At 36.1% G+C, this 14,256-nt stretch overlaps 1 protein-coding gene across 3 annotated transcripts in view; it reads left to right on the top strand.

The window, feature by feature from the left end:
- Positions 1-14,256, top strand: part of LOC117344912 (tensin-4-like) — a 193,645-nt gene that overhangs the window by 162,145 nt on the left and 17,244 nt on the right. For 2 of the 3 annotated variants that reach the window (XM_033907795.1, XM_033907796.1), the window contains 2 exons: positions 3,559-3,817; positions 4,229-9,293. The exons of the other annotated variant lie outside the window; for it this stretch is intronic. In XM_033907795.1, coding sequence (XP_033763686.1) covers positions 3,559-3,817; positions 4,229-4,432 — 463 coding nt within the window. In that variant the 3' untranslated portion in view covers positions 4,433-9,293. Of the gene's footprint in view, positions 1-3,558; positions 3,818-4,228; positions 9,294-14,256 lie in introns of those variants that run through there. 3 annotated transcript variants of the gene reach the window in all.

The following is a 14,256-nucleotide window of genomic DNA, read 5'->3' as shown; positions in this document are numbered from 1 at the left end:
TGGAAATGATATATTTGTGTTATGCATGACTTATGCATTAAATAATTCCAACATTTTGTTTGGTATTTATGACAGATATTTTAAATAGTTTATAATGATAGTTATTTTTTGTTTCTATATTGTCCGGGTTTCAGGTTCCTAGTCATGTGTTAGTTGTTATTCCCAGGATATGAGCTCACGGTATCCTGTTGACTCTTAGAAACATTTAGCCAGTGGCTCAAGTCCAGAGTGGAAGCACTAAGTGAAGTCTAAGTGTGAGCTCTATATATATAGTTCTTTGTCAGATCCCTGAGAACGACCTCAGCCATAGTGAACAATCTCTTGGAGAACATGATTTCTATTTGTGATCATTTAGCAGTGTGCAAGCTCGGGTCTGCATGGTCAATAGCTGTTTCACATGACATCTAAGAAGAGCTTGGAGTTTTCTGTATTCGGGATATGTATTTCCATAACAGCAGGTTTGGTGAAGCCAGATTTATCCTTATTTGGTTCACATATTCAAATATTATTTTTCCTTTTCTGCATTTTGTACCAGAAGTTACTTATAAAGATGTATCCTATTGCAATTGAAATTTGACTTTCTATAGGCATGAAAGATATGTAAATAAACAGAAGGTAATGTAAATAAACTGGTGAATGGTTGGCTGTAATGGTCAATTGATCAGCTATGATTGGTGATTGGTCAGCTATATATAAACTGCCTTTCTCTGAGCCCTAAATTGATATCTACCCTCCTGTGATCCTCAACCCTCCTGTGATCCCCGAATTGATATCTACCCTCCTGTGATCCCCTCTACCCTCCTGTGATCCCTAAATTGATATCTACCCTCCTGTGATCCCCAAATTGATATCTGCCCTCCTGTGATCCCCAAATTGATATCTACCCTCCTGTGATCCCCAAATTGATATCTGCCCTCCTGTGATCCCTAAATTGATATCTGCCCTCCTGTGATCCCCAAAATGATATCTGCCCTCCTGTGATCCCTAAATTGATATCTGCCCTCCTGTGATCCCCGAATTGATATCTACCCTCCTGTGATCCCCGAATTGATATCTACCCTCCTGTGATCCCCGAATTGATATCTACCCTCCTGTGATCCCCAAATTGATATCTACCCTCCTGTGATCCCCAAATTGATATCTGCCCTCCTGTTATCCCTAAATTGATATCTGCCCTCCTGTGATCCCCGAATTGATATCTACCCTCCTGTAATCCCCAAATTGATATCTACCCTCTTGCAATTCCCAAATCGATATCTGGCGTTCTGCATTCCCCAAATAGACATTTGGCATCCTTCGATCCCAAATCAATATCCATTTGGCATTCTGCAATTCCCTAACCGATACCTCGATACCTAGCGTCCTGTGAAGTCTGTTCAGAGGTACCATAATGCTTAGGTATATAATCTATCAATTCTTCTCCACAGGATTCCAATCAGAACAAAAAATTATTCTAATGAAAATGTCAAAATGCCAACTCTTAAATATCTTTTATCTCCCTCACTGAAACACTTCTGTACTGGTGTGAAGAAAATCATCAAAATGATTCAGAAAGTTTATATAGAACATTACAGACAGTGGGAGACTATTGATGTTAGTTTTAGCCAAGGTTACATTAAAGTTTTAGATTTTATTTTGAAAGGACTATCTCTAACCATTCAAGCTGTATTTTTATTCTTTGAAGTTGTAATGTTTTATGCAAGTGTTGTGTCTATGATAATGCGTAATGTTTTATGCAAGTGTTGTGTCTATGATAATGCGTAATGTTTTATGCAAGTGTTGTGTCTATGATAATGCGTAATGTTTTAATGTTTTATGTAAGTGTTGTGTCTATGATAATGCGTAATGTTTTATGTAAGTATTGTGTCTATGTGCAAAATGTGTTCACATTACATACATGGAAATGTGCCTCTAAAAGTTGTTTCTCATTAAGTGAGATTTGGTTGATGTGGGGCTGTGTTAGGGTGAGATTTGGTTGATGTGGGGCTGTGTTAGGGTGAGATTTGGTTGATGTGGGGCTGTGTTAGGGTGAGATTTGGTTGATGTGGGGCTGTGTTAGGGTGAGATTTGGTTGATGTGGGGCTGTGTTAGAGTGAGATTTAGTTGATGTGGGGCTGTGTTAGGGTGAGATTTGGTTGATGTGGGGCTGTGTTAGGGTGAGATTTGGTTGATGTGGGGCTGTGTTAGGGTGAGATTTGGTTGATGTGGGGCTGTGTTAGGGTGAGATTTGGTTGATGTGGGGCTGTGTTAGGGTGAGATTTGGTTGATGTGAGGCTGTGTTAGGGTGAGATTTGGTTGATGTGGGGCTGTGTTAGGGTGAGATTTAGTTGATGTGGGGCTGTATTAGGGTGAGATTTGGTTGTTGTGGGGCTGTGTTAGGGTGAGATTTGGTTGATATGAGGCTGTGTTAGAGTGAGATTTGGTTGATGTGAGGCTGTGTTAGGGTGAGATTTGGTTGATGTGGGCTGTGTTAGGGTGAGATTTGGTTGATGTGGGGCTGTGTTAGGGTGAGATTTGGTTGATGTGGGGCTGTGTTAGGGTGAGATTTGGTTGATGTGGGGCTGTGTTAGAGTGAGATTTAGTTGATGTGGGGCTGTGTTAGGGTGAGATTTGGTTGATGTGGGGCTGTGTTAGGGTGAGATTTGGTTGATGTGGGGCTGTGTTAGGGTGAGATTTAGTTGATGTGGGGCTGTGTTAGGGTGAGATTTGGTTGATGTGGGGCTGTGTTAGGGTGAGATTTAGTTGATGTGGGGCTGTGTTAGGGTGTGATTTAGTTGATGTGGGGCTGTGTTTTGAGATATTTTCAGTGATATATGAGTTGTTGTACTCCAAAGATTAAATTCCAGGTACACATTAACATAGTATTACTCATCAGTAAAACAGATACTTACTGGTGATATCTTGTAAAACAATAAAACGGGGGACACTTTTACTATGTCAGTGACTTAGCAACCAAAGAGATGATGTACGGTAGATGTACAAAGATTTGAATAACTTTTATTGTGAAAATTATGAATTTCCTACTTCTGACGTTATTTATTGTTTGTGATATATACAGCAGTGACGAGCAAGATTCTGTACAATGTTGTATTTTTTATGGACATTACTCCACTATTCTGGAAGGACATTTACCATATTTCTGATATTTTTATTTCACCTTGCATAGAAGTTGCTGTTCAAACTGTAGTAACATTTACCGTAATAGCTGTGTTTAAGTTACTGGTAACAAGGAACTTTTGGCAGTGTTGAGTTGTACTGTCACATTTCTTGGACCTGTTATGAGGCTTCATGTCTCGGTCAACTGGCTGGTATCACAAGAAGTAAGAATTTGCAAACATATAATCGTTGTAAAGAGGATCTTGACGTATTATGATTTCAAATTTGTTTATAAAATGATGATGATGCTTTTGTTAGTATTGTCAGAAATAACAAATTTGATTTTAAAGGGAAACTGAAATCACTTGAAATTGTCTTACATAATTATACCAAGGGACAGAAAGATTGAAGTAGTATAAAATTATTATTTGTTTAAATTTTTTATTGTTTACTATTTTTCAGACTGGAGTCGTTGATGGGCCTGGATCGGAGCCACATTGAGGATGAGACATTACGTCACGCATCATGGTACCAGGCCGGGATCCCGCGGGAGATCGCCCTGGAGATACTACAACAGGAGGATATAGGATCCTTCATCGTACGCGACAGCTCCACACATCCGGGGTGTTACGCTCTCTCAGTCCGTGTCCCCAAATTTGAAAACCCCACAGGGATCTCACATTACCTAATATTAAAGACACAACGGGGAGTCAAACTAAAGGTGAGCCCAAACTTTGATATTGAGGTCAAAACATTTTTATAGGGGGGAACTAGTCAGTAAACTAAAGGTGAGCCCAAACTTCAATATTGAGGTGAACAATTTAATGAGGAAGTGAAACTGTTGATAGGCTCAAATGAAAACTTTTTAAGGCATGGTCAAACTTTTAATAGATTTTGATGAAAAATTCTAAATATGAGGTAAAACCTTTGATAGACTCAGATGAAAATTCTAGATGTGAGGTCAAACTTTTGATAGGCTCGGATGAAAAATTCTAGATGCAGTCAAACTTTTGATAGATTCAGATGAAAGTTATTTCAGCCTTAGCTGACCTTTCTATAATTTGTGGGTGTCAGCATTTCTATAAGAGGTAATATAACTGTGTATATACATGAAGTTTGATTTCTCTTTCAGGGTCTGGAGAAGGAATGGCCGGATCTGATTGCTCTAGTCACACATCACACTGTCATGTCAGAAATGTTACCATGTACGTTACGCCTGCCACATAAATCAACCAACCCGACGTTTAAAGATAGTGACAAGGACGAGAAAGAAGATGATCCGGACTATCAACGTCTTTCTGACTTCTCATCCATGATGGACACCCTGAAAATGTAGTCATGTCTGGCCTCCGTAGCTACAGCAGTCAGCTCTGAAAAGCAAATGTACTTGTTGTTACCATGGTTACTAGTCACTACCACAAATGTTGACCAAGTATCTAGAATTCAGTAACTATGGATACTACAGCCATTACCAGGATACTGACACAATTTAGTTACCATGGATACTACAGTCGTAACTCTGGATACAGACACAATTTAGTTACCATGGATACTACAGTCACTACCACAATTGTTAACAAAGTATCTAGAATTCAGTAACTATGGATACAACAGCCGTAACCCTGAAAACTGACACAATTTAGTTACCATGGATACTACAGTCGTAACTCTGGATACAGATACAATTTAGATACCATTGATACTACAGACAATACCCGTGATACACAAATTAGTTAAAACTACAGTTGTTACCCTGGACGCTGAAAATGTATTGTTCCTAAGGGTCAGATATAATTTGTCCTGAAGGTTGTATTTTCTATCAATCAGTACAAAATTCATTAATCAGATTACTGATATGAACTATGTCCATACACAAACAAGTACGGCTGGTAATTCTGTGATGTTAGGACAGTGTTGGGTCTGTGAGTAAAGGGAGGTAACTCTAACTTGGGATTCAGAGATTTTGAATTTTTGTGGCTGAAAGACTTGCTGATTGTTGGATGTTTTTAATGGGAGTTGCTGGATGATGTTTGGTTATGATGAGTGGATAAAGCACTGCCCAGTCCATGGTGTATCCTCTCAGGCTACAGTCATCAGAGGTCCATCACTGAAGGATAACGTAGTGTAAAAGTCTTCATGTGATTGATCCCGCCTCCAACACACATAACATAAACTGACACTAGCTCCTGTTCGGGGATACATTATTACAACAGCTAGTTGTAGGAACTAATATGGTCCAGTTGTCAGGGACCGATGGTTGCAGTTACCAGGAGTGACCAATTCAGTTGTTAGGACTGGTGCAGTCCCCAGTTGTCAGGAGTGATCGGTCAACTTGTCGGGCAGTCAAATTCTCGGCAATGTGACCAGTTTTAAGGACAAATCCGGTCCAGGAGGCGAGACAGATGCCATTTACATGGTTAGGAAGATTCATATCCAGTCAAAACAATGAACATGTCAAATATTTTGACACAAATTGTGGAACAATTTTGAATTTCTAGTGTTTATTTTGCAATATGGCATTATACATTAGTTTAGGCGGTATTACATCAGGGATCATTACACACACATCAATCACATGGAATTCAGGGGCAAGTATAGCAACGCCATTCATTGGGAAATAATGTCACAGTGCAAACATCATCATTATATAAACGTGTGTTTGTGATTGAACACTGAACATAACAGAAACGGTGAACATTCAGGATGGAACCTTCAGGGTCTACAAGACGTGACATTCATCACCGATATGTGTTTACTTTCGCAGTTGGATAAACATGATGTTTATTGCGGATGTGTATGACTGGAAATAATCTGCCAGCCAGGTGCAGATGAAGCTGTGATATTAGATATGTATAAGTGTCCATGTGTATATTGGGGTTCAAAGTTTTAAAATGTACAAGTATACAATATATTGTAAGGTATACTTGATGTATTGAACTTTAATGTAAGATATTGTAAGTCATGAAGGATACTGTACAATGTACTACAATGTATTCATATGAACATTGTAATACATTGTACATACAATGTAGTAGTTTAATATGTATGTGTAATATAACTTCAGTAGATGAGGAGAAATGTTTGATTCTTGCCTTGGAAAAACCCAATCCTCCCCAAACCTCAATGGATCAGTCCTTGTGCGGTGTTAAAAATAGCCTGACCCTCCCATATCCTCAGTGGATCAGTCCATGTCAGGTGAATATTACTTAATCAGTCGAACAGTTCATTGTTAGTATTAGGGAGTGCAGTTGTAACAAGTTTCATCACATATTTGTTCATTTCTTTCATTTGCAGCTATAATGACGATGTATGCCTGGTTAAACCTGGCAATCATTATCTAATTCGGGGCTAACTACAATGTTATGTTACAGCAACATCAGTTACAGTGAAGTCGACAGCCAAAATTTCAATGGCATTTAAAGTCAAGGGAAATAACTCTAACAAGAACATAAAAGCAGAAATACTTAAGTGTAAGATAGATTCATCCCTAACAACGTTCTGTGAGTACATAAATATATAAATACTAGCTTACAGGTAGATTTTGGAAATAAAAAAAAAAACAAAAAATTTCATAGTAAGAACTGAATGAATCATTAGCCCTGACAAATATCCGGGACATCAAACTGGTGTATTGTACAGCTGTTTGTAGTTATATATATAGAAACAAGTGCTGACAATGATACATAGCAACACATCCGAATACTGTGATATATATAATTAATGTGAAACATCACAGAATTGAGATATAAAAAAATATGTGAAACATCAGAGAAATGTGATATAAACAACGTGAAACATCGGAGTATGATAATATAAAGAACGGAGTTTTACCTGTGTCTTAATTAACGAGGAGATATATCACCAATACTGGTCTTCAGGTGAATGCCTTGTGTCATCAGGTTCAGTGTTATTTTCATATTTCAAAACTAACTAAACAGAGTTTATAGAGCCATCAGTCACACGTTCATTTCTTTGTAATTTGTCATATCATGCATTCGTTGTATAAAATATTATGGCTGTTTATTACAAAATATATCATCATCATCATCGTAGAAAGTGTTGATCTAATAATACAGTCAAACCTGTGTATAAAGGACACCCAAGAGACAAGGCAAATATGTCCTTTATTGAGAGGTGTCCTTTGTATAGATGGTAACTTTTTTCAGATACGATATTTCTACTGTTGGTTGAAAAGCCTGGCATTACGTCTATCGGTGCACTGTAATAGGACGTTGCCTAACGGTTGACCATTTCAGTATAATGGATTCTCCCTGGATTGATGTCTCAGAATCTACACAATATATACTCTTTATATTACACCCTGTGTTAAATTTAGAATTGTTTCAGAAATGAAAATGTTTTATTTGAAGTTGTTGAACCTAAGTCATGTTAGCTCGGACCATTGTAGCCCTCTGTGTGCTGAAAACATTCTTTAAACAGATAATTGGTTGATGTTTTATACACATCATACTTAAATATATTTCTATTAAATTTAGTCTAATTAAATGTGAGATCTCTACATGTACATGCATGGCTTTATGATGATCTGACAGAGCCTGGTTAGAATGACTGTTCAGTTGACCTTTTCTGATTAGCATAGGTTATTTGTTAGCATCCAATCAGATCACACTTCCTTCTTCCAAATTGCTATGGCAATAGTATGGATTCAGTAGATAGTGTTTACAATTGTACACATCATATTTTAGCGTCAGAAACCTGGCAGCATTTATTTGATTGGTCGATACATGACCCTGTTCACTGGAGCAGTGATTTGATTGGTTGAAATATGATCGTGGTCATTAGAACAGTGATTTGATTGGAGCTCCTTCAGATCTGCTTACAAGTTTGTAAGTACAGTGAGGAATCTGGTTTTAATTAAAAGAAACTTAATCTTACTCTACTCCATATAAACATTATCCAGGATTTTAATGTCTGATTATCTGAAAGGATTTCATTGATTTTACTAGTACACTTCATTGATGGAGTTTGGCCATGATTTTACAAATGTATCTGTTCCTTTAGAGCTTCCAAACAAACATGTGAGGCATGTTGCTATGGCTGTTTACGTTGTTTTAACTACTTCCTGTTTACGTTGTTTTAACTACTTCCTGTTTAAGTTGACCTTTGTTGTGGCCTTATTTACCCTGTCATGGATGTAAAGTGTGATTGGGTAGTCAATGTTTACCAGTTGTATGATTCGGGAGAAAATTGTCATGTGACATTAGTATATGAAGTAAATGAACTTTGACCTAAAGATGGAGTGAACTATGATCGAGTGAATGTTTTATGAGGTTGAATGAACTTTCAAATGAGCTGGAGAGAATGAGGAGTGAGTTTGGCTGAGAATTTGCTAGAGGATTAAAAATTGATACAGATGTGAGATTGAATGTTTTTGTGAAGGTGAATTAAATAATGTGTCTGTCAGCCTTGATAAATTACAGAAACAATTTATAAATCACAGTTCATTAGACAAAATCAGGGCTTGAAGACAGATTATTTCATGCACATTATGATGTACGAATGATAAGTTATATTATTTTTAGTAGATTTGATTGCATGTTTTAGCATTAAGAGTTGTAGAGTATTGTGTTCTACTCATTCCCAGAAAACAGTTTAAAGTTGTTGTACTTTAACTGCTGTAGATTTTTGTTTTTGTGTATTGTCAATAAAATCTCGCGATACTGAAGAATGTATAAATCTTAATAACAGGTTGACAGTTCACTACTTTCCTGTCCTAACTAGGAACATACAGTTTTATCACAAGTGTGTATCACATGATACCTGTGTGTGTATCATGTGATACACATGTGACCATGTCATGTGTGTATCATGTCATGTGTGTACCATGTGATACACATACATTATACATGTGGTGTGTGTACCATGTGATACACGTATGTGTATCATGTCATGTGTGTACCATGTGATACACATACATTATACATTCGTACATGTGGTGTGTATACCATACAGTGTGTATACCAGGCAATACATGTACATTATGATAGTTATAAACCTACACAGGACTGTTTCTAGGAGTGAATAGAACACATCTTTTCTGTTTGTTAGTATATTTATATAGAAGATTGTTGAATGTTTATTTTGCGTTTTTTGCCAAACCTGTGATTGTTTATAAGAAGGGTGTGACACCTGTGTAGTAACACTGATCTTGCCCAATACAAGTCATAGAGAAAGTACACTGTTGTGTGAGTTATCTTTTTATCTCACCATCGTCAGACGATGGGCTGTCTATATCAACCTTGGTCCATAACGTATCGTCAGACGATGGGCTGTCCATATCATCCTTGGTCCATAACGCATCGTCAGACGATGGGCTGTCCATATCATCCTTGGTCCGTAACCTATCATCACACGATGGGCTGTCCATATCATCCTTGGTCCATAACGCATCGTCAGACGATGGGCTGTCCATATCATCCTTGGTCCATAACGCATCGTCAGACGATGGGCTGTCCAAATCATCCTTGGTCCATGATGCATCGTCAGACGATGGGCTGTTCGTATCAACATTGGTCCATTTCCCATCTTCAGACAATGGGCTGTTCATATCAACCTGACACATCGGCCTGAACTCATTATTTCTCAGGAAGTACCTCATGAATCAGATTTGGTCATGAAGGTGTATCTTTTAGGTAATGGTGAATGTTTAATATGAATTAAAAGTATAAGATAGCAATGATTTGACATATGGGTACATGATACATGTATGTAGATTGCTTTCGTCATTTCAAGCTTTAAAACCTTTGTAAAATTTCATCTGTAGGTTTCTTTTGGTAAACAAATTTCCTGATGACAGAGAAGCAAAGGGATTCAAGCCAGCCATCTTTGATTTTGACAATTTAATTTCCCCTTATTCTAAAAAAAGTATCTTCTTTTTGTAAATTATATAACTTTTAGATGCGTTAAATGACAGACTAGCCTTGAATTCTAAGTTCATTACAAACACAGCACTACATGTATGGCTTCTTGAGCATGTTACTTGTTTATGACTTACTACTACGCGATTGTGGATGATTCAGAGGAGAGACAAGAAAACGAATGGCTAGTGAAAATCATCCACATTAAAACAAAAGGCAAAATGAACCTGTTCCCATCATTCTCGTCAATACCTAGAGTACATAAGATACCAGGTATAAAATATCGGATATCCTACTATATGTCTAGAAATGGAAGCATTGTAGGATGTAAATGAAGTAGTTGAAACCAAAGAAGGGATATAGATACACCTAAGTACTGTTAGCAGGACAAGAAATGATCTTGTGTCACCGCTTCTCAAAGTACAATTAACGGTAAACTGTGGAGGAAAATCAAAATCTGCCATTTGTATTTGGATGGCCATGTATAAATATAAGTATATTCAAGGTTTGAATAAGGTAGCATACGCATTTTGAGAGAAATTAAGCTCAATCACCAATTAAATGGAAAACTTTCAAGTATAAGCTAATCCATAATGGAAACCATGAGCTGAGATGTTCTTGTGTATACCTAAATGTAAAACAGAGTTGGTGATAATAGCACATGTAATTACTGAACAACTTGGAGTTTAAAACAAATGTCACAGCTGCTGCCAGAACAGTGATGCTGAAATCACCTTCGGCAACCTTTGCCCATATGTGAGACAAAAACTATAACAATTTATCATTTCATCTATGTTAAACAATTTATTGCATAAAACAAATATTTCATAATGATTTATTCGTACAACACAGACTTTGTATACAGGGGAAATATACAAACACTTGTAATAGATACATTTATAAATTACAACACTTTGTATATTGGGAATATATTGATAAAAACAGGTTAAAATATCATAAAATACTTATACAATGGATTGGGTTTGCATAAAAACTTCAAAATAAGCAATCAGCTGGCCTCATTTCAACCTAAATTCCTTAACTTAGAATTTGAAATAAGGAAAGCATTATTGGATTTAAGGACAAAAATCTTCAGGAATTTCACCATAAATTCTGTTATGCTTTCCTATTAAAAAATCTAAGTGAATGATAAATAAACCAGGTGTATAAGAAACTATAATGCACCATCACATCAGGGGAGATAACTCCCTTTATAACCGGTCGTAATTCGATGTTCAGTGTCAAACAATCTGTTGATTATTACATACATTATCAGTATAACTATTGAAATGTTCTGTATATCATATATATCACAATCTGGATAGAAAAATGTTTCACAATCTTTATTATACAGACTCGGGATCTGTCAAGCATCCAAATCCATGCTGATGGTTGGTTAAATCTCTCATACAGAAAAAAAAAAAAAAAAAAAAAATACTCAATTTTTCCCACACAGTACATGCACAGATACTTCCAAACAATTAAATTTCAAACTTGGACATTCATTCTCAAAATCTCAAAAGGTACAACTAAACAATTTTGATTTTTTATTATTATCAAACTACATGTATTACTTATTTCTCCTATTTCAGAGCCAGACCTTTGGGTGGCACAATTCCTTTTAGCAGATCTTAACATACATATCCATGTATCGCAATATGAATATCTTCTGTACACGCATAGTTGTTAATCTACTGAAAACAACAGAGCAGATCTCTTTCCCTTTCTTTTGATTTGTGTCTTGGGGAAAGATCTTTCAAAATTTAAAATTAGAGTTGCCAAGTTACATAATGCCATCTAAATTGTGAAGAATAAACACAGTAAATTAAAAACAAAAAAATACATTTTCTGTAAATAATGTACAAAGGATCTCATCTCAAACAAAGGAGAAAAACTTCAAAGAGTGGAGATGAAAAAGTGGAACAGGAAAATTCTAGGAAAAAGAACGACGGGGGGGGGGGGGGGAGGGACATTTTTTGTAAGGGAGATTATTCTTCAGGGAGAAATGTTAAAAAAAGGACTGCTTACGACACCTTTGTTATCACAGTACACAATAACATACACCTGTACAATACAATAGAGTAATTATGCTGGATATGAGCAGTTAATGATGGGATTTTGTTATACACACATAAATACTGGGCTAATAGTTAATACTGTCTAATGTTGATAATAAATACTGCTGTGTCCACGTAACGCTGGAGATCAAACAATGGGAAATTCAACAAAAAAACAACAATAAAAACATGACAATGACAGATTTTACATGAAAGAAAAGACCCATTGGGCCTGTAATTGCTCACCTATTTTTCAAGGATGTATTTGCAAAAAATATAGACTACAGACATACATTGAACATGTGATACCTGTGGCCTAAGATTTGTTCAAGGAGTTATAATTTCAATTTGAAAATTAATGAATTATTCTTCATTCAAAAATCTACATGCTAATATTTCACTAACAATTATCGCTGTTTCTGAAAAGATAATTTTTATCAATTTTAATGGTTTGACAATCTAAAAAGATTTGAACTCTCCGACTTTGAAGGGATCCAAATTAATATATTGTAGACCTTTCAATTACTCTTAAGCCTTGTGGTATCTAAAAGTTATCTGAACATGTACATGTGATCTTCGTGACTTGGATATAAGTCACACAAGCAGGCAACATAATTATAGTAAACACCAGGATTTCAGTTGTTTGTTGTAAACCCAGTAAGACAAACTCTGGCCTTACAATTCCTAAGAAGATGTCTTTTTTAACATCTGATGACAACACTGTACAATAGCCTAAGTACAAGCACTTTGTGCGAGTTTATCATACAAATACTACTTATAATTAATGTCTAATAAACTACATAAAAAGACTTGTAAGTCTTTACAATGATATTGCTGTTAATGAATTACCCGGTAACTATTCATATAATGACACACCAGTACCGTATTTATCCAGCAATGGGCCCATGTTAAGTAATCAGCCCACTCATATCTTTACTATTATTCTGTAGAATAACTATCAAATGTCATTTCATTGTCCTGCAATAAGCCAAGGCCCTAAAATTGACTTAGATGTGATGACAATGTAATAAACCCACACTCTAACATTGACTTAGAGGCAATGACAATGTAATAAGCCCACCCCCTGACATTGACTCAAATGCTATGACGATGTAATAAGTCCACCTTCTTACATTGATTTAGAGGCTATGACAATGTAATAAGCCTGCCCCCTTACATTGACTTACAGTTTATATTTGAGCTCCATGGTATTATTACAGGATAAATATGGTATACTGTTATATACATTATAACAACACAATTGTAATACAATGGCAAGCTGCTAATTACACTGCATGGTTAAAAAGCTGAATTAATTTGACTAGCTGCACACTTATATACATTTTACACATAAATAAGATACAAGCATACACACTGTGTGGTACATCATGGTGTAAAATCACTACATAATGCTTCTTATTTGATATGCTACCTTGTGCATTACAGAAACAGTTAAACACTTAGCATGCCTAACCATAACATATCTAGAGTTCTCTCCCTTTTGTCTACCACGTCTCAACAACAACCAAATGTTGGTATCCTCTAGTAACCTGAGGTCTCCTCAAATAACTTGTTCTCTGTTGAAGAGTTGGATCGGGAAAACTGAAGATTATTTATAGATACAGCATACCTAGTTACTGGGCAAGATCATCAACAAAAATGTTATTTCCAGATAATAATTGGAACAAATCTTCAGTTAATAATTTAATAAATCTATCAACATAAAACAGTATTAGAAAAAAGTTATTCAAATAAAAACAAAAATATATCCCTAAGTTCAAGTAGATAAACTTTATATCATTATAATAACAATCTATAAAGAGCTGTTAAATAAATATACTATCAGTGTTTATATACAAATTCATCAGGTCAAAAGAAGTAAAAAATGTTCAATTGTTCAAAAGATTTATATATATATATGAATTAGAATAATAAAAACAATATTCTATTTCAGACAGCACTTAACATTGTGATACCACCAGAACAATCAATATTCCTCAGGTAGACCCTGTACACAGTTATACCACTCAGGTAGACCCTGTACACTGTTATACCACTCAGGTAGACCCTGTACACAGTTATACCACCCAGGTAGACCCTGTACACTGTTATACCACTCAGGTAGACCCTGTACACAGTTATACCACCCAGGTAGACCCTGTACACTGTAATACCACTCAGGTAGACCCTGTACGTTGTTATACCACCCAGGTAGACCCTGTACA

Source organism: Pecten maximus, chromosome 16 (genome assembly GCF_902652985.1).
Source record: "Pecten maximus chromosome 16, xPecMax1.1, whole genome shotgun sequence".
Lineage (NCBI taxonomy): Eukaryota > Metazoa > Mollusca > Bivalvia > Pectinida > Pectinidae > Pecten > Pecten maximus.
The sequence above is the reverse complement of the archived record's forward strand: the minus strand, read 5'-3'. Positions and strand labels throughout refer to the sequence as shown.